At 52.3% G+C, this 22914-nt stretch overlaps 1 protein-coding gene across 2 annotated transcripts; it reads right to left on the bottom strand.

Moving 5' to 3' along the window:
* Positions 1–314: 314 nt before the first annotated feature.
* On the bottom strand, positions 315–18690 carry LOC122382781 (pyruvate dehydrogenase (acetyl-transferring) kinase, mitochondrial-like). 2 transcript variants are annotated; one of them, XM_043368572.1, is made up of 10 exons: positions 18424–18684; positions 17660–17870; positions 16815–16999; positions 16210–16377; positions 14283–14324; positions 11904–12076; positions 7509–7620; positions 4296–4405; positions 3776–3923; positions 315–3719 (listed from the first exon to the last, which is right to left on the bottom strand). In XM_043368572.1, the coding sequence occupies exons 1-10, from the start codon at positions 18521–18523 to the stop codon at positions 3616–3618; spliced, it is 1353 nt and encodes a 450-aa protein (XP_043224507.1). In that variant the 5' UTR covers positions 18524–18684; the 3' UTR covers positions 315–3615. The 2 variants fall into 2 exon arrangements, with proteins under 2 accessions (XP_043224507.1, XP_043224508.1); XM_043368573.1 differs by having other exon boundaries at positions 315–3923; positions 18424–18690.
* Positions 18691–22914: the final 4224 nt, after the last annotated feature.

The following is a 22914-nucleotide window of genomic DNA, read 5'->3' as shown; positions in this document are numbered from 1 at the left end:
GTTCCAACTTCCAACGGGACACTCCTATCTCACCGGGACGGTTTCTGCCGCTGCTGCGCTTCGTTGGTGGTCCGCTCAGTCCATCCAATGTCTGCGCTATATCCCATCAGCATATAGCTCTGTGATGGCTTGTCTCCGGCCAAGTTTGATCCCCACAACAGAAACAAGCCACACCCAGCGAGTAACGGACCTTCGTCCACACCTCGGAACCGCTCGGGACAGCGCGGAGATTCAAGTTTCCGAGACAATTCAGCTCAATGTGTGGTATAATCCAGACTCGTAATTCGGTCATACCGCGAGTTAAAATGCCTTACCAGCACACAAACCCACATTTATTCTAGAATATCTCACTCGCATTTATAGGAAGACGCCCTAACCCCCGACACAGTTTTCTCGCCGAACGGCTAGCGCCTGTGGCAGACTCCTCTCAGCTGGAGGACGTCACACAACCAAAACACCGCTACTGGTAGGTGGTAACAATCGACTGAGGACCGGCCTTCACCTGCAGAACCGGTACATTTTCACAAACTCATCCCCATAGGGTGCTAGTAGTCTACCTCGCTCGGCTGGGACAGCGGCTATGTATACGGGGTGGGTCACCATGTAAGTACATCTGGCTTACTAAAACAATATATGCTAACATTGCACGCTCATAGGTCACTAAAATCACGCCAAAGTTTCATGATAGTCTGCACAAACTTAATACCCCGTACTTTCTTTAAAAGCGGCCGTCTTCGATATCCACGGTTGAAAAAATACCATCATGTGCCAATAGTGCTCTGATACGAGGCTACAGAATCAACATCGCACGGCCCAACGATACTTATTTTGCGTGTGTTCTTGGTGCGTTCCAAAAGAGCTTCGATCACTGACAGCGATAAACGAACGCTTCCAACCCAACTTTTCCGCCACCCCTGACTCTAAGGTCATAGTCACAGGTTCAACTCACACAGCCTCCATAAAAATACAAGTGCGGCAATCATCCATTGAAAACAAACGGAAATCGGAGAGTTTACGAAGGGACAAAGATGTCATGATTCGATTCCTAGTAGGTACGTAATTCAGATGTACAACGAAAGCCATGGTGCATGATGACACAGCCAGGTGAACACTGAGAGCGTCCGACCGCATTCGGAGGCGCGGCCATTTCACTGAGTGTGGCAACTTGGTGGCATCCGAAAGTTTGTGTGTTGAGGGCACCGTTATCCACCGTGCTGACCATCGTGAAGGCTAAACTACGATAGAATCTATATATGGCACAAGAAACCAACAGCATTGGCAACCTGTTTGTACTGAGTGCTAACAAAGGTATAGAGCTCTGGAAGTGCGCGAATAAAATCATACTACGCTGGTGCACAGACAACAGACAGTTGCCCTCCAGCCACACCGGGGCGCCGCCGTAGGCTGGCACACCCTGCCTGCACCGGCGATCGGTGGCAGTCTCTGCAGAGACATGGCACAGAGGGCGGGAGCGCAGGACTCGATCCCCGCCGGCCCGACCTGTTAGAGCAGCCGCACTGTAGGCCGGCAGCCCGAAAAAGCGCTAGAAATTCCCCCAAACTGACTGTCTGCAATAGGAACAAAATAGGTATCATTTAATCCCAAATTGATCGAAGAATACGATTCCGATGCCATTTTTGCCCTAAGGTCGAAATTGAGGTGGTCAGTTGTCACCAAACACAAGACTATTTAGACTCGCTAGTGGCCACCATATTTGCCGATTTTAATGCTAATCTTTAGTTGATATTTATTAGTTGACCAGTTGTCGTTTTGAACGCAATTTTCTGTCAGACTAGTTCAGGGCACTGTTGTTCACTGTACCAACAACATTCTTACATATTGCATCGCTTTTCTGCAAGATAAGCCAGCTTTTTGCAAGCAGCTGCAAGACCTAAATAAAAATCATATCTAAATTTTTAAATAGACTTTTAAAAAAACGTTATTTCGAGCAGCTAAAAATAAACATCTTATACTAGCCGCTGATTACTCATCTTTCGTTCCATATAGGTACTTTGCTGCTTTTCCCTGCTACTTTTCGAGATATGCGCCAGTAAACCACATGATGTAGGGGCAATTGTCACCTCGCCGCTCTACTGAATGCCCGGCGCTCTTTATAGCGCTGGAAGTTGTGAAAAACTAAGGCTTATAATCTGAATAAAATATATGTCCCTGAGCTCAGAATTGATCAACGCACACAATGCTGTCAAAATTTTTGGGCCAAACTAAAAAATTCAGTCATTATTAACCCCCAAACACAAGTAAGTGATAATCAACAACAACTTGCTCTTAAGTTAAACTTTTTGAGAAATGTTATTTCGAGCCGCTAAAAATGACCGTGCCATACAAACCACTAATCATCTTTCTGTCATGCCCTACTCGCAATTTTTGCTAATGCCTGCTACTCTTCGAGGTCACGTGACATCACCATTAAAAGTAAATGGGGAGATAAGGAAACTGTTGTTTTTGCGCATGGAATGATCTCAAACTATCTCAAGCACAGGGAATCGTGATTTCATGCACTCCTTGCAAGATCCGTTGCTTTACTTTTGCATTTTTGACCTTCCGTGACGTCATTTATGACGTCACTACGGTCATAGGAGTTTCTTGTCAATAACTCATGATCAAATTGAGCCAGCGACTCGGGAAAGCCACCAATGGACTCGGGAAGACCTCCCGAATCGAATGATATGCGACATGACCTCTTTCGACCAACTTCGTGACCTGGGGGTGCTGACCTGACCTTGACCTGAGGTCAACACCTTAAGTTGACCTCACCCGAACAAAAAGTATACCATTCGACGTGCCTGAGCCAGGCAAACACGATGGTGCCAAAATCGCTGCTCTGCGACCATTTTATGCGAAATTATTTACCAAAAACCAAACCCTACCTTGGGCTTTTTGACCTCACCTCAGAGGTTACCGGTTGACATGGGACCTTGAAATCGGGTATCAATCATTCCGTCTTGAAACGGCGCACACGCTTGTTTTTTCCGCGAGGCTCTAGCTCCATTAGGGGCGAAACGGCGAAAAGGGGTCGTACCAACCCTCCCCCCTCGGCCGGCCGAGGAGGTGGGGGGTCCGACAACAGGTCCGGCGAGGGTTAAGCAGCCCCACTTCGTTTTTAGCATGTTTGCTTGTCGCTGAGATCAACAACTCAATCACAAATAATTTCTAGCACTTTTCCGGGCCCCCGGCCCAGTGTGAGCCGGCTACCTGGTCAGCCGCCGTCAGCCGGCGGCTGAGCCCCGGGCGGTCCTGACTGTGCACCAGCCTCCTCTGACCGGTGTTCGGGCCGCTGCCCACAGCGAGGGCGGCCCTCGAGCTTCTGCGATCGCCTACCTACAGCGAGGGCGGCCCTCGGGCTACTGACCGGTATCCACAGCGACGGAAAATCTCGGGCGACTGCGGTCGGTGCCCTCCCCGGTCTGCTGCCCACTCAAGGGAAGTACCCCGGGCTACTGCGACCGGTGTCCTGGTCCAGAGGAGGACTCCGGGCTACGGTGACCGATGTCCTGGTCCGTGGGCGGACCCCGGGCTACGGTGACCGGTGTCCTGGTCCGTGGGCGGACCCCGGGCTGCGGTGACCGGTGTCCTGGTCCGTGGGCGGACCCCGGGCTACGGTGACCGGTGTCCTGGTCCATGGGCGGACCCCGGGCTACGGTGACCGGTGTCCTCTCCACTGCCTACAGTACGGGCGGCGACGTCATGGCCTGCCGGCCGGCCGCCGCGGCCCGTCGTCAACAGCGTGCAGTGCCGGCCGGAGGCGCCGCCGCCCAGGTGCTCAGGTTGCGGCCGCCGGCGCTGCCCGTGTTGGCGCCCAGCACGTGGGACGACCAGTCGGGGGCACGCAGCGCGCTCTGGTAGTGGCGCTCGCACGACTTGTTGAACACAGGCAGCACCTCGTTGGCATCCTTGGCCAGCGCCTGTGAGCGGAGGGCAAATACCGGTCACCAACAGGCATACAAAGGCGCACCGGGCGGGGTCTGTCGATATCAGACAAACAAGGGTAGCGCGGGAGGAGTTACTGCCGCCGCGGACCCGTCACGGCTGCAGCGGCTAGTTTACCAGCCATGCAACATGGCGCAAACACGCCCCCAGTCCATCAATAAACAGTATTCCGCCAAGTCACCGTTCCACGAACCAACGTGACACATTTTCCAAGAGCTCGGCAAACACCCCTGTCGTTCCTGACGTGTCAGTACAAGCACAATCAATACAGACCCCGCTCCACAGCTGTCTCGCATCCCTCCAACATCGCCCAGCCCACACGGCGGGAGCGGGCGCTGCCAGCGTACCTTCAGGTAGATGATGGCGTCTGTACCATATCCCTCGCACGAGTTGACGATCAGGTCACCCTGGAAGTAGCGTGCGTACAGGCGGGAGAGCGGCAGCCCGTACCCGTACCCTGGAGAGGAGCGGGCACATGACCGTCAACAACAGAAGAACAGCATCCAGTCACGTACAGCTAGACAAGACGCAGGTGCAATTGTAAAAAACGACAGCATAACTAAACATAAGTAGAACAAAAAGTAGCATAACCAAACAAAACTTAAACAAAGTTGCTAAGGACTAGATCATTGACGAATCTATGAAATAACGGCGTGCGACTACTAAATAAGATACGATGAACATCGATTGTTGCCATGCGTTTTGAGAATCGTTTCTCTCTAAACTCGTTTGGCTTCAATGTTGAATAAAATTCCCATATTTGAAGCACGCACGCCATCTTTTCAATATAAAAAGTACATTTATTGCGAGCATGAGTTATGGATGACTTGCATCACTATTGCATAAAGATAGGTATCAGCATAGACCACTATATATCCATATAGATATACACCTTTTGTCAGTTTATTTCGGTACGTACGCGTCCATTTTAGACCTAGCGGATTCTTTGTAGACATACCGCAAAGCTATGTATCAGTATAGCATTGCATGTCGGCCGTTTATAGCGGTGATTGGCATTAGAGCATTTAATTTCGGCGCAGCAGCAAAAGACGCCCGGTTTCGGCGTGTCCAAATAGTATTTCGACGATGCCGCTGGAAATTGTAGACGGCCGCACGATATTTAGAACAGCAGCAACCAAATTCGGCGATATTCATTCAATTTCGGCGGCTATTTGGAAGCAGGCAGACACTTCTTGCTTACAAAATTAGCTTGTTGGAGCATTGTTAATAAGTCAAACGTTTTTCAAGGTGTTTACTGTTGCCACTGTCTCACTGTCTGGACTTGTGCAATGTACTCATGCCTCCGTCCCTCCACCCTCTCCTTTATGGCCGAATATTCCTTTCGCAATCGCCAGCGATGAGCATGACTTCATGTTCGTGCTTTCTGTGGGTTAAACAAAACATTACAATGTGCCTAATAATTTCTATCAAGGAAGTACTAATAACATAAGTGCATAGGCACCTGCTTAAAACGAAGGCGGCGGAGAACAAAACCAGACCGACAGGGTACGCGACTACTGAACTTTGACCCCGTCCGTGCGCCAGACGCCCGTCGCCCGGTGTCGTCGCGCGGTTGTTGAAAGGCTGCTCCGAGCGCCGGATGGACAGTCAGATGCTGTTTGATGTGTGGAAGGGGGAGGGGGGGGGGGAGAAAGATACACCTGCCGGAACTACGAGTATTGTCCATGGGACGGGTTAGAATGTTGGCGATAAGCCTCTGGTGGTGTTCATGGGGGTGAGGTGGGGTGAGGAGAGGCGTGATGATACGATACGGAATGCTGAATTTATTTGCGTATCCTTCTGCACAGAGTAGGTGAGGGATGTTTGATGCTTCATGCTGGCAGTTGATTAATAGGAGATGATAACAGGAATTGTGCAACGATAACCGATTGGTAGGACTCATTCTGGTATGGTTGAGAATTGTGTTATGTGTGCTTGACGAGGTGATGGGTTGCTTTCAAGGTGTAGTAAAATAACAGGTCTTTTGATAAAATGGGTTCATGTTTTGGGCAAAAACTTGGCACATAGTGACAACAGCACAGACGTGCTTCAATGAAAGAGAACAGGGGTTTGCCTCGAGTCCAACAACGATTGTCGTTTGCCTTGTCGATCGTCGTCCGCCATGTGCGGACAGGAGCGGGTACTGTAATGTAAAAAAAAAGAAACCAGCCCACAGATGTTATCTTTTTAGGATAAATATTACTTACTCAGTAAAGCTTATCAATTTTCACATCAGAATTCGGAACGGGAAACAGCGAAACGATCTTAGGTAGGTACTGTGACGCTAAACGAACAGTGGCCTGCTTTTCTCACCCTGAGGATATCTCAAAGACACAAAGCTGTATGAAGATTCATTTGATGCTCAAGAAGCGTTACTGAAAATATGAATCATCTGGGTGCCTCCGGTTACCCGCCGAAATTGAATGAACAGTGCCGAATTTGGTTGTTACTGTTGCTAAATAGCGTGCGCTACCTCTAAACCTGTGCTGGCGCAGCCGATTCTACTTGCGCTATCGCCGAAAATGGAGCGTTTTGCCGCTGTGCCGAAATTGAATGCTTTACCGCCGATTGCCTGACCTGCGCCGAGATATTATGTGATTCTTGTACATAATATTGCGGTATGTCTACACACATTTCGTTAGTTCTAAAATGGACGATTCCGCACCGAATTTAACTGACAAAAGGTGTAGATATATAGTGGTCTATGGTATCAGTATTTGTCATCTGCTCAGATTACGTTTTTGATAGCTCTGAGCTATTAGCTCAGACAGTCCAGAAGTATGTTTTCGAATCCGTAAATACGATGGTGTTGATAGACATCATCAATTGATGTTGTCGAACAGTTCACGATATCTGCGAAACATTGATCGACATGTGAGAGCAATGTTTGCTCGGGACGCCCAAAGATTCAAATTAAGCTATTAACCACGCTTCAATGAATGCTTAAAACGCTGCAGAATTCGAACTAAATACACCCGGAGACAGTTTCTCGATATTTCTGTTCCGTCAGCATGACGCTGAACAAAAATAAAAAACCAAATGGGACCACATAGCCTCAGGACTATTTCCAGACGTGCCGCATCCGGCTGCCTAGCAACGGGCACACCGTGTTGACATTAGGTCTGTCCACCCGGCCGCGGGGGAGGGGAATAGTTGGCGCGGTCGACAGCAGCCTTCTGTAATCCACACAGAGCGGCCGCAACTGGGGAGCGGCAGACAGCTGGGGATGGATAGCAGCTGGGGGGCGGGCAGCTGGCAGCTGGCAGCTAGGGATGGATAGCAGGCACCTGGGGACGGGCAGCTGTCAGCAGCTAGGGACGGGCAGCTGGCAGCTGAGGACGGGTAGCTGGCAGCTTACAAAAAGGGCCGTGTAACTGACAGCCGGCGAAGGGCAGCTGGCAGATGGGGGAGAAGTTCACACCGATTGACAGCAGGGGAGGGAAGAGAGGCCAGAGGGTTAGGGTCGGGTCGGGTCAGGTCACGTTAGGTCAGGTCGGATCGGGATGGGCTGGGTCTCGTCCAGTCGCGTCGGGGACGGTCTAGCTCACAAGAACACCCACCTGCTAGCGGAGCGGCGTCACCCGAGGCCGACGGTTTGGGCGCCGTCGAGTACAGATAGTGGAAGAGCATGTCGCTGACGCTGCGGGGCACACCGCCACCGCGGTCAGAGATCTGCCGGTCACACAGGGAGGACGGTCAGCGGTCAGCGGTCACCGCGCCGGTCAGCGGTCACCGGTCACGAGTCAGTTGTCGCCGGTCAGCGGTCACCGCGCCGGTCAGCGGTCAGCGGTCACCGCGCCGGTCAGCGGTCAGCGGTCACCGCGCCGGTCAGCGGTCACCGGTCACGAGTCAGTTGTCGCCGGTCAGCGTTCACCGGTCACCGCGCTGGTCAGCGGTCAGTTGTCAGCACTCGCCGGTCAGCGGTCAGTGGTACGATTCGAACAGCAGGTGGCGATGAATACCAATAAACACTTAGTTCATAGAGCCGGGCGGCACACTGAGCGCTCCGCTCGTACCCAGACTCAATGGTGACATCAGCCGTTACCGTAAAAACACCAGTCGCCGCGGGGTAATGCCGGCGGTGGTCTTATGTTGGTACCGATCTCAAGACTGTGCCAAACGGTCCAAACGACGGACCGCCGACGCGGGCTGGTGGCCCGCTGACTCTATCGTAAATTGTAAAATAATACGGAGCCGGCTAACATAGCAATGATATCAAATCTTCATCCGTTCGCCTATTTAAAAAAAAAATGGTTTAACTTCAAACTAAGACTAGGGTAGATATGTAGGGTAGATACTGTTGAGAGGACGGGAACCACTGCGGTCAGTTACCAGCCAGCACGGGTGCCGACGGGGGGAGGGGAAGGGGGTACGTCGGAGGCGGTCCGCTGGCAGTACGCCGTCGGCCCCGCTATCGGCGCCGCCCAGCCTCCGTCCATCACCGCCGGTGGTTTTCCATACCGCCGGTCGGGGGTCGCGCGCCGGCTGCGGCCCGTCGATAGGAGCGGCCGACCCGACTATGTTCCCCACCCCCGCCCAGTCGGGAAACTGGGGAGTCACCGGGCTGACGTAAGACCGGGATAAGAGGAGGGGCGGGGTGACGTGTGGGTCAAAGGAGTCGGTCTCTGGCTGGCCGGCCGGCCAGTAAAGGTTCGCCGATCGATCGGCAATGTCACCTTGAGCCGGTGCCGGCACTGTTGACGCCGCCAGGACGCGTGCACGTGAGGCGCATTGGCGACCGGTAGCGGACGCGTCCCCCACTGACGACGCCCGCCCTCCCACGTGGTTGTGGCCCGGGGATATTTATACCGGCGCCGCGCGCTCTCTGGCACAGGCGCCGGACGGATTCCGCCCGGGAGTTTCCACTGTCAGCAGACTCGGCCGCTGCGGGGGGCTGGACCATTGAGGAGGCGTGGTTCGTCGGTGGGTGGGGGACCGGAGGAGACCGGCCGGCACCGGCTGTCGGGCGCTCTGCCATCCGTCCCCAGCTGCGACCGACGGCGCCGAGCTTCTAGTCACACTTGCTGGGCGACGAGCGGCTACTGCGGATAGGAGATACTCCCACGCAAACCAACAGTGCCGCTGCCGTCCCTACCGTCCCGCCCGCTCTAAGCCCCGCCGTATCGGTATCGGCGAGTGGCAGCAGCCCATCTGCAGACGTTGTTGACAGCGTCAACAGGCAGTCGGACAGTGGCGACAGACGGCCGGCGGTCCGGTCCGCGAGTCCGTTGCACACGGCAGGCGGCACCAGTGCCGACACCTCCCTCCCCTCCCCATTCTCGGTGGGCACGAACCGGCCGTAACCGGTGCGGGAGTGGGGGGGGGGGGGGAGGGTCGGCCCGTGCGGACCGGCCGACATCTGAGCAGCACCGCCCGCAGTTACCAAGGAGCGCTCCCGTCCGGATCGAGCCGGCTCAGCGACGCAAAAAAAACCGCATCAATCAACACCTCACTAAGCCGTAAATTCACCAATGAACATAAAAAAATATGAAAGGGATTTTATTGTCATGGTAATTTGGCAAAATATTCGTCTATACCTACTTTCAGTCGGTACTGCGTTTAGCGTGATTGGGTCACGCTAGGTCATCCACTATCGGACAAATGACTTCCTGACAAGCTTGTCATAGCCAGATCTAGCGTGCTCATTTTACGTCCGAGGAAAGGACATTCGTGCCAGCCAAATTGCCAGCCATCGGCGGCGGCCGCTGACGTCATATCTGCACGGGCCGTGGCGCTGCTCGATATTAATTACACGGGAACGCATCGACTGGAACAGCCGGATGACCAATTAGTCCAAAACAGCGAATATACCTAACCTAGCCATTGAACGTCGATTCCAACTGCTACTTACATCGACAAAGGCTGGACGGCCGAACGGTACTGTAGTACCTGTCCACTGGAGGTGGAACGGTTTGACGCCGTTGGACCGTTTGCTGACCGGAGATACACGAAACTTCAAGAAAGTGCGACAGGTATAATCCCAGTAAACATGCCGACGTCGGCCCGACGTCGGGGTGACGTCGGCAACTCGGCATCGGCATGCCGACGTCGGCCCGACGTCGGTCCAACCTCGGCACGACGTCGGCTGGATGTCGGATATGCCCGCATGTTCCGACGTCCAGCCGAGGTCCAGCCGACGTCGGGCCGACGTCGGACCGAGATCAATTGCTGAGGTCTAGCCGACGTCGGGCCGACGTCGGTCCGACATCGGCCGCTGTTTTGACCGTTAAAATAATACAAAATACATGTTTCATGTTTCATAAAGAGCTTCTGTATTCAAAATATCCTCAGGAAACTCAAATCTTCCTCCACGCCGCAACCCCCTGATCCGGACTGGACGGGAAACTGTATCCCATTTGGGATTGCCCGTAAGCCGAGCTCGCCCGTAGCCGGGTGCGGTGAGTGCTTGGGGGCTGCTCGGCCTATCCTTTGGTCAGGCTCAGCCCCGGCAACTCACCAGGGCCGGGCCCAGTTCATATAGAAAGGCCAGTCGGCAAGTGTCACTTTGCCAAAGTGCCACTTATCAAAGGGACACTTTGGGCAACGTTGGTGCAGGTGTGTAAGAGTGGCTATATGAATCCATTGTGGGGTCGCCCTTTCCAATAAGTGTCACGTAACAGCAATGGGACCAGGGACTCTATATGAACTGGACCCAGGGTGCTCGCCAAGAAGACCAATGTCTCCATCCTATGACCCTTCCGGCTCTGAAATGGTCTTGTCAGACCGAAGGGGCATAACCCAACAAAACAAACCTAATTCGTTAGCTGGCTGCGTGGTGTAGTGGTTAGCGCACTAACCATGCGTTCGAATGACACGGGGTTCGAATCCCATCGCCGGCTGATGCTTTTGGCGTGTTGTCCCAGTAAACATGCCGACGTCGGCGACTGGGGGGCTCGAATCCCGCCGCCGGATGATATTTTTGGCGCGTTGTCCCAATAAACATGCCGACGTCGGCCCCGTCGGTCCAACGACAAACGATCTCGTCAACCTCGGCAAACGATCTCGGCCCGACGTCGGCTCGACGTCGGCTGGACTTCGGATGGACGTCGGAACATGCGGGCATATCCGACGTCCAGCCGATGTCGGGCCGAGGTTGAACCGACGTTGGGCCGACGTCGGGCCGAGCCTCGGCCCGACGTCGTCATGTTTACTAGGATAAACCCACATTCATGATATGGAAAAACAAATTTAGTCGACCTAGTTCAGGAGCATTTATATTCGGAGTCGGTTCCAGAGGTCACACAACAATCACACTGTTCTGGTTCCAATTTTGCGATTTTAGGCACGTGCCTAAATGGCGTGGCACGTACTTGCGGAACCCTGTCGGCGATTGAGTCTTATCAACGATACGTTATGAGTAAGCAGCGCTAAGCTGGTAAGCTGGTAAGCAGGAAAAGTATTCCGACTCGGTAAACAATGACGTGTGCAAATGTCGAGTGGGTCGATAAATTGACACCCCCCCCCCCCTCCTCCCCCATAAACACAAGCCGTCAGCTTGTACTGTATAAGCTCTATCCTGGTGTATAGCATGTCTTCCACAACCATGCCGTGTCTGTAGTGAATGTCGCCCACCGGCGGGTGCCATTAGGAGCGCCGGTACACAGGTACCAGATAAACCAAACTGCAGACAGTAGCACCCGCGATAAGGCCCTCTCCAGCCCGCATAATGCACATTGCACGGGCCTTGGCAGCGAGACTTTAGATTCTAAAACAGCGCTCCTATCTCTCGCCCAGACAACAGCTCGCACTGACCTTGATGGTGAGGGCCTGTCCGTACTGACCTTGATGGTGAGGTGAGGTCCTGTCCGTACTGACCTTGACGGTGAGGTGAGGTCCTGTCCGTACTGACCTTGATGGTGAGGTGACTGTGCGGTTCTCCCGTACTGACCTTTATAAGGTATTGGGCCCGTATATACATACATTGACCTTGATGGTGAGGGCCTGTCCGTACTGACCTTGATGGTGAGGTCCTCCTTGCCGTTGACTACCAGAAGCTGGATGGCCGGAAAGTCGGAGGTGTCCGGGTAGTGTTCGACCACGGCGCGCATCGAGTTCTTCAGCAGCTCGAACAGGATGTGGTACAGGTGCGACGGCACGTACACCAGCGTGATGGGCGACTGCACGCCGCCTGCTGACACACGGACACACAGACACGCGCGCCGTCAGCTCGCGAACAGACGGACAGACACACGCCGAGCCTAGCCGCCGGCCAGCTCACGTATAGTCTCTCTTGAAAGTATCGCGACTCGGAGGGGAGGGCGCTACTTGTGCCAGGCGCGGTTTAGCGGAAAAGTTTGAGAGCCACTGGTAGCACTGACCAGTGACCAAGCCTGGCACGCGGCGGCAGCCAGCGCGGCGGGCCGAGGGGAGTGGTTACGGAGGGAAAGGGGATGAGCGGCGGTTGCCGTCCGGTAACTTGTGATGGCAGTAAGCGTGTGGTCAACGGAAGCTACCCTACTCGCAGAGAATTTGTTGAGATTTGTTTCATGACAAAGCTGGAAATCTGACCCGTCATCGGCACGACTACCACAGGTTTTTGGTGTAATCCAGAAACCCGTGCACGAATACGAAAAAAAACATCAGCTGCACCCGCTAATAAAATGCATCTGTGGCTGCAGGAGTCTGCTCACAAAAAAATGTCTACTCTCTAGCCACTTAGTCCTTTATTTGAACGTTCTCTCTTTCTCTCTATTTCTCACACTGAGTTAACAGTGATTGGCGCCCACTAAGGCAGACCAATGAGCGCCCGGCTGAAAAATCCAAGCAGCGCAGGTATTCGCCTGGGGTGGTGGACGGGGTCAAGGGAAAGCGATACGACCATGACCTTTGGCCGGCCTCCGCCTGTTTCGACCCAGCTGTCAGCCGCTGGTGCCCGCGTCATACAGTAGTTTTCCTTTTAACTCTGGCGTAGGATCGTGTTACAGCGTATTTTTTATGATACAGGCCATGACCACACTGCTGGGGTCCTCAAACTGAATGGAATAGTTCGCCGAGCCGCCGCAGCCCATGAAGCGATACTTTCAAGAGAGACTATACACGGGATGATTGACAGATAAGAAGCGGGCCTCACAATGGTACTGATACAAACGCAGGTTCACATCACCTTGAATCGTAGGTTACGTCCCAATTCCATCCTTTTACCACTAGTTAGCGTCGGTTTTTTGGAGTGCTCCTACTTTTTTATTTGTATAGGCACACTCGCAATCAGAAATTGCGGAATCTTGCAATTAGTATGCGTTAGTAAAGAAAAAATAGAATTTGTGTGTTTGGGCACCAGAGCAAGTATGTATCAAATCACATATTCTCAGTAGGGCAGCCATGCTTGTATTGCCCATCAATTTCAAAATTCAAAGTTCGTACCATACCCAGAAAAAATACATGAGCCTTGACCTTTTGACGTAATAGCCTAAATCACACCGAAGAACGCTGTTGTGTATTCGGTTTTGCTCCCGGGCGCCCCGTGGCGTTGATCGGTCGATCCACCGTTGCCGACCTCTCCTGGGGTACGGCGAGGGCGTCCGACCGTCACCGCCACCGTCTCCCGGCCGGTGTTTACACATTTCCCACATAGCGGATGGCGGCGGCCCCGGCCGCGCGTGTCAGGGGCCGCGGCGAGCCAGTGTTGTAAACAGGGCGGGTCATGGCCCCTGGCCGGACCTAACGGTCGCTGACCGAGCGAGACGCGCTGTTTTTGCTTTTAGCGTTGATACAGTCAAACTTACACGGTAATGTTTTGAAGCCTGAAGGGTATAAACCACGAAGATAACTACATCTTCGCGACGGGCTACTAGCACACATACTGGCATCCCCCCCCCCCCCCCCCCCACGGACACAACCATTTAATAAACAGAGACCCGGATTAGCTGTAACATAGCTATGCAATATGCAACACGAAGTACGAAGATGTACAATTGATAGGTAATTGGTGATAGGTAATGTCTTGTACTACTGTGCGAATTTTCCCGAGAGCAAAGGGCCTATGAAATATCAATCGAGCCATATATACCAGACCAGACCCCAAGGTAAACACACCATCAATGGTTGAAAGATGCACTCATGATCAAGGGGCACTTTACCGGCACACCGGCACTTTACCGATTCCACAAAGACACAGAGGCGCCGGCGGCCGGCCATCGTGCCGGGTACAACGCACGGAGTCGCTCGGGGGGAGGGGGCACCGACCCATCCCGCCATAAACACACAGAGGCGGCGCCACACAGCGGTCTCCGTCCCGGTGTCCCGGTGCGTGGACACCGCCGGGTCACGGGCCCCGTCCGCGGCCGCTGGTGACCTCCGGCCGGGCGCCCGGCGCTCTCCCAGAGTACGGTACTCACCGTCGCTGTCGCTGCTGCTGCCGGCGTCCGGGGCCACCATGGCTGGCTCACATGGAACGGCGGGGTCGGCCCGGTCAGTGGTGCGCGCCGCGCCCGACATGCTACACACCCAGGCGCGGGGCCACGGCCGGCGGCAAACACTCACACAGCGACAGCCATATTCTATCCTAAACTGGGGAACTTTAGTGGCGGGCTACGTCACAGCAACGGCGTATGTCACCCGAAATGCCGGTAAAAGGTCCAAACAAAACATAAAACGTCAGCTTCAATCAATTGTCTTTTGGCAAAGACCATTAAATTAACTTGGCGAAGTGTCAAGTCTTGCCTGTCAGATGCGCCATTCATTTGCCTTTGCCAAAGTAATTTTAGCCCGGTTTCTATTTCCCCGTACTTCATTCTAAGCACAAACATTCGAATGTGACACAACCGGGGTTGACTCAAAAGTCCACACATCAAGATGCTTTACAGTTTGTGTGGAAGATAACTACACATGCAGTATGAGTTTTAAAGCGGGTCTGATGAGCTATGTAATGTAATGCAACGTGATCTTACATTGAACCAACCGCATCTTCATGCACGAAATAAATTAAAAACCCGTATTAAAAAAACAATGTTCAATATTATCATTAAAAATCATCAAAAGGCAAAAGGCAAAAGGCAAAAGGTATCACATTATATTAGATTTACAGACTGAGCAATGGAGCCCTTCGGTCGGCTTGGTCGTTGGACGTAGGAATATCCACACGGAAGTAGGGTCGGTACTAAAACAGTGAATAGTTGATTATATTATTCAATGAAAATAGCATATGTCACGGTGTCAGCCCGTTATATAACAGCACAGCCTGAACCAGTTACTGTACACACACTCCACAAGGACTGAATCAACATCGAGATATAGACTAGCGACGCTACCGCAGCGGATAAGCCAGCAGCAGCATTCAGAGAACACGGGGTTTTACTGGTCCGGTGAAACCCAAACACACATCCACCGTGCACTGCCGGTCGGATCGAACGGCGAGAAAAACACCGGTACATACATGCCAGCGGAGCAAAACCACCGGGACACTGACCATAGGCGGCGGAACGGGGGGGGGGGGGGCACCGGGGCACCGTGCCACCTTTGATTTTGCCATTTTAACATTAACCCTATGGGCGTTGCATGGAAAGAATGGGACCAAAAGTCGGCAGTGCCCCCCCCCCCTCCCTTAATTGAAGGTGTTCCACTCAAGGGAAAAATTTGAAGGTGTTCCGCCGCTACTGACACTGACCAGTAAAGTAAGCCTACTGGGGACACAGGCGGCGAGATAAAGCCACCGGGACACAATATAGGCGGCGAGATAAGCCCACGGGAACACAGGCCGGCGAGATAAGCCCACGGGGACACAGGCGACGAGATAAAACCACCGCGACACAAAGACCGACAAAAGAAACTCACAAGAGGGCAACACAAACCTATCGGGACACGGAGGTCAGCCGCATGCAGCTGCAGCAAACACCGGCAGCTCCATCGACACGGAAAACTAGCGCCGGCTGGATACTGGATACCTATCACGGTGCGGTGGTTCGTTTGGGGCAGCAATCGCCGAGGGAACTGTTTGCACTCACTAATACTATATTTCTAATCTGACATTTAGATACTGACCTGACTCTGTCGTGCAGTATATGACCAAATATCTTAGCATGGCGGTTGAGCTAACACTAACTTTTCCTCGCAACTTTTAAAAGCTCCGGATGAAGCGTGACCGCTGACCTGGTACCTAGACCTGTAATGGGCCGACAATGTGACCTCACCTGCAACCGACAAGAGTGTGACCCGGCCTGTGTCCCAGTAACTGTAAGCCAGATCGGATAGTCTCGTGACCTGACGCGACCTGTCCGGCGCCCCACTCACCGTTGACCTGTGTGATCTGTCCGGTGCCCCACTCACCGTTGACCTGTGTGATCTCGATCTCTGGCGAGGCCAGGTAGTACCGGTCGCAGAGGAAGCGCGCGTTGGCAGCAGCGTCCTCGATCACGTGCACCACGTTACAGAAGGGGTCGATGCAGCCCACCTGACCGACGCCGGCCTCTTTGCGCTGTTTCCCGAACAGCAGCGCTGCCGAGCAGACGGTGCGTGACACGGTCAGACCGGCGGCTGACTAAATTCAGCCCGCAAAATCTGCATGTTACATTGATCTGAACAAACGACAACGACGCAAGTTCAAATAAGGGAATGCCGAACAGCCCTACATCGCCGACAGGCGACAGCACACGCAACTAACAGCTGATGACGGCAATGGGGCGTGATATCCAGCTTTAAATCCGTCCGGTCCTCTCCTACAGATCGACAAACTATTTTGGGAACTAAATGTTAGCATTGATTCCTAGCCAGATGAGCCAGCCCAGCCCGAAGACTCGCTGAATAGTGAATATGGACGACCGGAGAGCGATGACAAGCGAAAGTGTCGTCGCTCATGAAGGTAGTAAGGAGAAGAAGAGGGGATGGGAAAGATAAAGGAGAAGGGATAGACCGAGGGAATCTCCCCCACTCACTGTGCTGGTTGATGAGCATGCGTATGCTGATGCGGCTCATGTAGAAGCGGTCGAGGAAGTACTGGATGTTGTTCTCGGTCGAGGTGTCCAGCTTGACGCTCTGCTTCATCTCGATGACACCCTCGGCCATCGTCTGCACTACGCTGCTGTGCCGGTTGCGGATCGTGATCAGCGTCTCGCAGAAACTGCCAGCACGGGGCGGGAAGTGACGTCAGCGGACTGGCACACTGCCACAGACCACACGTTTATCTCGGGATCCGGGAACCCCGGGAGATGTCATGTTCCATTATGGTATAGTAGGCACCAATGGCAATGAGAGCTACGACAAGCCAAATGTCGCCAAAACGTCGGTCGCCAAATGACAAGATCTTGCGCTAATCGCACGGATGAATTTAAGAACTTTTTGTTTGTTTGTTTTGTTTTAATCTTTTTGCTATGTCATAAAAATGGTCTGGGGCCAGGCCAAATAAAAGATAGCTCTAATGTTCTATATTCGAACACAGTTGGGCAGGGCACAGAAAGGAAAAAGGAAATGGTCGCCCTGGATGATGGATCACCATCTGCTGTAACAATTGAAATTGGGATGCTAATTTTCTCCCACACCTATAAAGCTAGGATCTCTGAATTAACCTGTATTCTGTCAAAGATGATGATATAGTCAGATGCATGCCTCATAACCTGAATTGAATATAGCTGGCTGCTTCCAGAAACGCATGCTCATACATCGAGACACCTCACCCACCCATTCTTATTGATTCATTATCATCAAATTTGTTGTCAAAATACTAAATACCAACAACAGACTATCCCGACATGCCCCAAATTTGGGGACAGGCCCCACTCACTCTCTGAGAACGCTGTCGGTGGGCGGGCCGGTCTCCTCAAAGCGGAGGATGTCATTGAAGCTCTGCATGTACCACTCACACACCGTACGGCATGATGGCTGTGTGAGCAGACTCTCGGGCAGCAGCTGGATCTCACGCATGATGTTAGCCAGCCGCACCGGCACCTCCTGACGAAGAAATATGAAACTCTGCTGCTCTGATGCAGCCTTACCTGGAAAGATTCCAAAGCATGCCATGTGTGAAAAATTAAAGCACTTGAAAGTTTTAATAGGTTATGGATGGTTAGAATGCTTAAACTAGCCTGGACTAAGTGCACGTCATGCACGTGGACGTGCACTATGCAGATGCCAAATTATGAGCAAATAAAAACACACAAATGCTCAAATCATGTACTTTAAGTCACAGACAGAATATATAACAAGGTGCAGCCTTTCCCTGTAACCACAAGCCTCCACTGTGTTGCAGGGCAAATGTGTCAAAATGGAAGGAAGCAAGCATTCTCCTCACAGTTCTGAAACAGGGACAGATTTTATTTTATTATTTTGCTTTAATGATATTCATTTTAACACAAATTATTTTTGCATATCCTTATTACGTATTTTACCACTGTTAATAGCTGAATGCAAGGATTGATCCACCTAATGAATACAACACACCGATACCATAGGCATCTACAATATGCAAACAAAATAACTGAGGCTGGATATTGTAAGTTTCAGGGAAACTTGAACCCAAGTCATCAAAAATTACTTATGAAAACTCACCAAAGTCAATAAACTGTTTTATGGACAAAGGAGATGGATTGAATCCAGAGTAATATTCCAACATCTTGTTCACGCTTCGCAAGCATCTTGAAAGCCTCATGGCTGCTCCTAAGGACAAAATTGCAAAATTTTGACACTTCAGCGACCTCCAAAGGCTTAAGTGAATAAAACACTGAATTACAATGGCATCATACTTCAATATCGCAATTTACATTCGCAAACCACCACCACACACCACACACCTCCGCGGCATAAACGAGAATGAGAAATGAAAATGAAAACAGTTGATGACCTTGAATTCGATGTTCGTGAAACTGCAGTGGTATTCGTTTTCGCTCTTTATAATACTGATAAACTTGTAAAAGTGGAAATTTTGCATTTTCTGTCCCATGATCCATTGAACTTAGGTCATCAGTACAGGATCAGGATATGAACAACCGGACCCTTTGGTTTTCTACATAAACTACGGCTGAAGGGGGAAATACGACCCACTCGCCGTTCCGCCCCTGATGGAGCTAGAGCATCTAAGAAAAACGAGCGTGTGCACCGTTACGACACGCTGAGACCGGTACCCCATTTTGAGGTCTCAGGTCAACCGGTGACCTCTTAGGTCTTAGGTCAGGTCAATGACCCAAGGGACGGGTTCAGTTTTGCATAAATATCTTCGCAAAAAAAAACCGGTCGCAGAGCCGCGACTTTGGCATCATCGTGTTCGCCTTGCTCAGGCGCGTCGAATGGTAGGTATGCTTTTTTTATTTTACTTAGCTATATCTAAAACCAAAAGTTTTGCATCGATTTCATTCAAACTTGCAGAGAACATGCGACCATCAACTACCAGCCCAGTAAACATGCCGACGTCGGCCCGACGTCGGCCGACGTCGGGGTGACGTCGGCAACTCGGCATCGGCATGCCGACGTCGTCCCGACGTCGGTCCAACCTCGGCACGACGTCGGCTGGATGTCGGATATGCCCGCATGTTCCGACGTCCAGCCGAGGTCCAGCCGACGTCGGGCCGACGTCGGACCGAGATCAATTGCTGAGGTCCAGCCGACGTCGGGCCGACGTCGGGGCGACGTCGGACCGACATCGGCCGCTGTTTTGACCGTTAAAATAATATAAAATACATGTTTCATGTTTCATAAAGAGCTTCTGTATTCAAAATATCCTCAGGAAACTCAAATCTTCCTCCACGCCGCAACCCCCTGATCCGGACTGGACGGGAAACTTTATCCCATTTGGGATTGCCCGTAAGCCGAGCTCGCCCGTAGCCGGGTGCGGTGAGTGCTTGGGGGCTGCTCGGCCTATCCTTTGGTCAGGCTCAGCCCCGGCAACTCACCAGGGCCGGGCCCAGTTCATATAGAAAGGCCAGTCGGCAAGTGTCACTTTGCCAAAGTGCCACTTATCAAAGGGACACTTTGGGAAACGTTGGTGCAGGTGTGTAAGAGTGGCTATATGAATCCATTGCGGGGTCGCCCTTTCCAATAAGTGTCACGTAACAGCAATGGGACCAGGGACTCTATCTGAACTGGACCCAGGGTGCTCGCCAAGAAGACCAATGTCTCCATCCTATGATCCTTCCGGCTCTGAAATGGTCTTGTCAGACCGAAAGGGCATAACCGAACAAAACAAACCAAATTCGTTAGCTGGCTGCGTGGTGTAGTTGTTAGCGCACTGAGCGCACTAACCTCGCCTTCGAATGACACTGGGTTCGAATCCCATCGCCGGCTGATGCTTTTGGCGTGTTGTCCCAGTAAACATGCCGACGTCGGCGACTGGGGGGCTCGAATCCCGCCGCCGGTTGATATTTTTGGCGCGTTGTCCCAATAAACATGCCGACTTCGGCCCCGTCGGTCCAACGACAAACGATCTCGTCAACCTCGGCAAACGATCTCGGCCCGACGTCGGCTCGACGTCGGCTGGACTTCGGCTGGACGTCGGAACATGCGGGCATATCCGACGTCCAGCCAATGTCGGACCGAGGTTGAACCGACGTTGGGCCGACGTCGGGCCAACGTCGTCATGTTTACTGGGAGGGTCGACAGAGAAAGCAAAAATTATCCGACCATTGCAACCCAACGTTCCATTTGATGCGACACGCGGTAAGCGGCAATCGACAGTAGGTGTGTCAAAAATAATGAAGACAATGCATCAGTTTTCAGTCACTTTCTAGATCAGGTCAAAGATCATGTCAGAGGTCATCAAATGTCAAATTTTGCCGATTTCAAGCATTTTCGAAAAACCGGTGCATAGCTCGAAAACCAAAAAAGCTACAGCGCGTGAAAAAGCGCATTCGATAGGCCTTTTAACGGTTTTTCTTGGCTGTGACCTCAGATTTGACCTCAGGTCAACGGTTCAGCCTCGAGGGCAAAAACTAAAAATAACCGTTTTTGCGATGTTGTAGGTAGGTAATAACTTTTGCCTCTAAAGAGTCACGACATTACTTTTGCCAGCATTGTATTCCTCTCGTCGAGACGCGTCGAATGATGACCTTTAAGCTGACCTTGAAAGGTCCTTTGGAAAATTTGACCTCAGGTCATGAGGCCATGACCTGACCGGAAAAGGTCGTTTTGCATCAGCATATCAGTCGATCCGTATCGTCGAGCTGAGCACATCTGATGTGTTTTCACCGCTCTAACACGTCTCTATAAAAAGTTAAGTGTCAAGAAACTGCTGGGGACCTTTCATCAGGGGTGCGGAGTCGGAGTCGGAGTCGGAGTCGGAGTCGGTCGGAATCGACAGTTGTGACCGGAGTCGGAGTCGGAGTCGGAGTCGATTCTAGAAACCCGAGCCGGAGTCGGAGTCGGAGTCACCGAAAATCTGTCGACTCCGCAGCCCTGCTAGGTCTGCGCGGAGTCGGAGTCGGGAGTTGGAGTCGGTCGGAGTCGACAATTCTGCCCGGAGTCGGAGTCGGAGTCGGAGCTGGTTTTTGAAAGCCGAGGTCGGAGTCGGAGTCGGAGTCGCTGAAAATCCATCGACTCCGCAGCCCTGCCTTTCATGACCTGAGATGACCTCAAGGGCACAAAGAGAGGTCACGGATGTAATTTTTCGATTCAATGTGTCATGTTTATCTATAAAGCGATGTGATTGTTAAGAGCGACGTTCGTCCAAAAGAGGTACATTTCAATTGTCTCCCATTGACTCATAAAAGAGGTCGCAAAATTAACCTGACCACTTTTGATTTGAATTGATTGATGTCACAGATATCGAAATTCCAAGATACATTTTATACATAGGTACTGCTACTTTTATCCATCGCTGAAAGTTTCAAAATGATTGTTCAGCCGGTGTAGCTAAAGCGATCATTGGAACTTTTTCTGAAGTATGGTCACTTGGCGTGACCTGGTGACCTGACATTGAATGGCCCAGGAAAAGTGGCGCTGCGCGCCGCCATTTTTGAAATATTTAAGATAAAGCTGAAGGGGACGTATAGGCACCCCCCGCACGGCGCTTAAATATACTCGCAGTGTTTGCTTTCCAATCAATTAGGAAAATCAGCTACCTCAACAACAAATATTTCGCAGCGTATGCTCGCAATATACCTAACCGCCGACGCCGCAACGTTTCTAGCAGCTCCCTCGGGAATCCTTCGACTAAATTGCCGGCGTCTAAATGCATTGCAAGAGACTTGTGTTGCGGCTGACCCAAATATGCTGCTTAGGAGGCATGACGAGTGTGAGAATGTGTTAGCACAGCTGGACGCGTCCCCACGGCATCCCGAATCCTGGGCCGGGCGGGCCGCGGTACTGGCTCGGATAGCCTCCTCCACATCCAGAGGTGGTCCGTCTTGACTCGGTGCGGGTTCTCGGCACACGGCTCGGCGGACCGACGATGGCCGACGGATACGGGCCACTCGCGGAGCGGCCCGAGCCGGCCGCGGCACAGCCGACGGGGCCCCGGGGGGCGTCATGGCTGGTTGCGGACCGGGCGATCGCTCCCATGCCTTCAGCCTCGCCTACACAAGGCCATCTGCAATTGCTTTAGTCGCCACTGCTTTGCCATAGGGAAATTACATTGTGCTGTGTGCGCCATTGCAATCGCCTGCGATTGTGTGAAATTTTTGTGCGCCACTGTGTCGCGTACCTACGAGCTACGATGCTATAATTCCTATAGTGTGCACCGTTCTGCCGCCTCCAAAGATGCTAGTGCCTCTGTGCGTCACTGCAGTCTCCTATGGTGTTAGTGTAATGTGCGCTTCTGCAGTCACCTATGACGTAGGTACGAGTGCACTGGGTTCGCCACCGCAGCCCCAAATGGTGTTAGCGTTCTGTGCGCCACTGCAGTTTCCTACGGTGCTAGCGTTATATGCGTCATTGCAGTCTCCCACGGCGTTGGCTGATGTAACGGTCGATCCCCTGTTCGACGAATTGTCTCGAGAGAACCAACGCACCTGTGGGTTCACAATGAATAAAAAAGCAGGCGCGAGGGTGTAGATGGGAGAGAGGAATAAAAAACTTACGTGCTGACACGCTGGCCGTCCTCTGTTGACTGAT

This window comes from Amphibalanus amphitrite, unplaced genomic scaffold, assembly GCF_019059575.1.
Source record: "Amphibalanus amphitrite isolate SeventyFive unplaced genomic scaffold, NRLGWU_Aamphi_draft 000146F_arrow, whole genome shotgun sequence".
NCBI lineage: Eukaryota > Metazoa > Arthropoda > Thecostraca > Balanomorpha > Balanidae > Amphibalanus > Amphibalanus amphitrite.
Note: the sequence above shows the minus strand (reverse complement) of the source record. Positions and strands in the feature narration are given on the sequence as shown.

Bases quoted from the DNA above. Each gene is read 5' to 3' on its own strand.
- LOC122382781 (XM_043368572.1), bottom strand. From the start codon at position 18,523: ATGAGGCTTTCAAGATGCTTGCGAAGCGTGAACAAGATGTTGGAATAT. The intron at 17,871-18,423 runs GTGAGTTTTCAT...GAATCTTTCCAG, and splicing joins AAAACAGTTTATTGACTTTG to GTAAGGCTGCATCAGAGCAG. The intron at 3,924-4,295 runs GTACGCTGGCAG...CTCCGCTCACAG, and splicing joins ACGCCATCATCTACCTGAAG to GCGCTGGCCAAGGATGCCAA.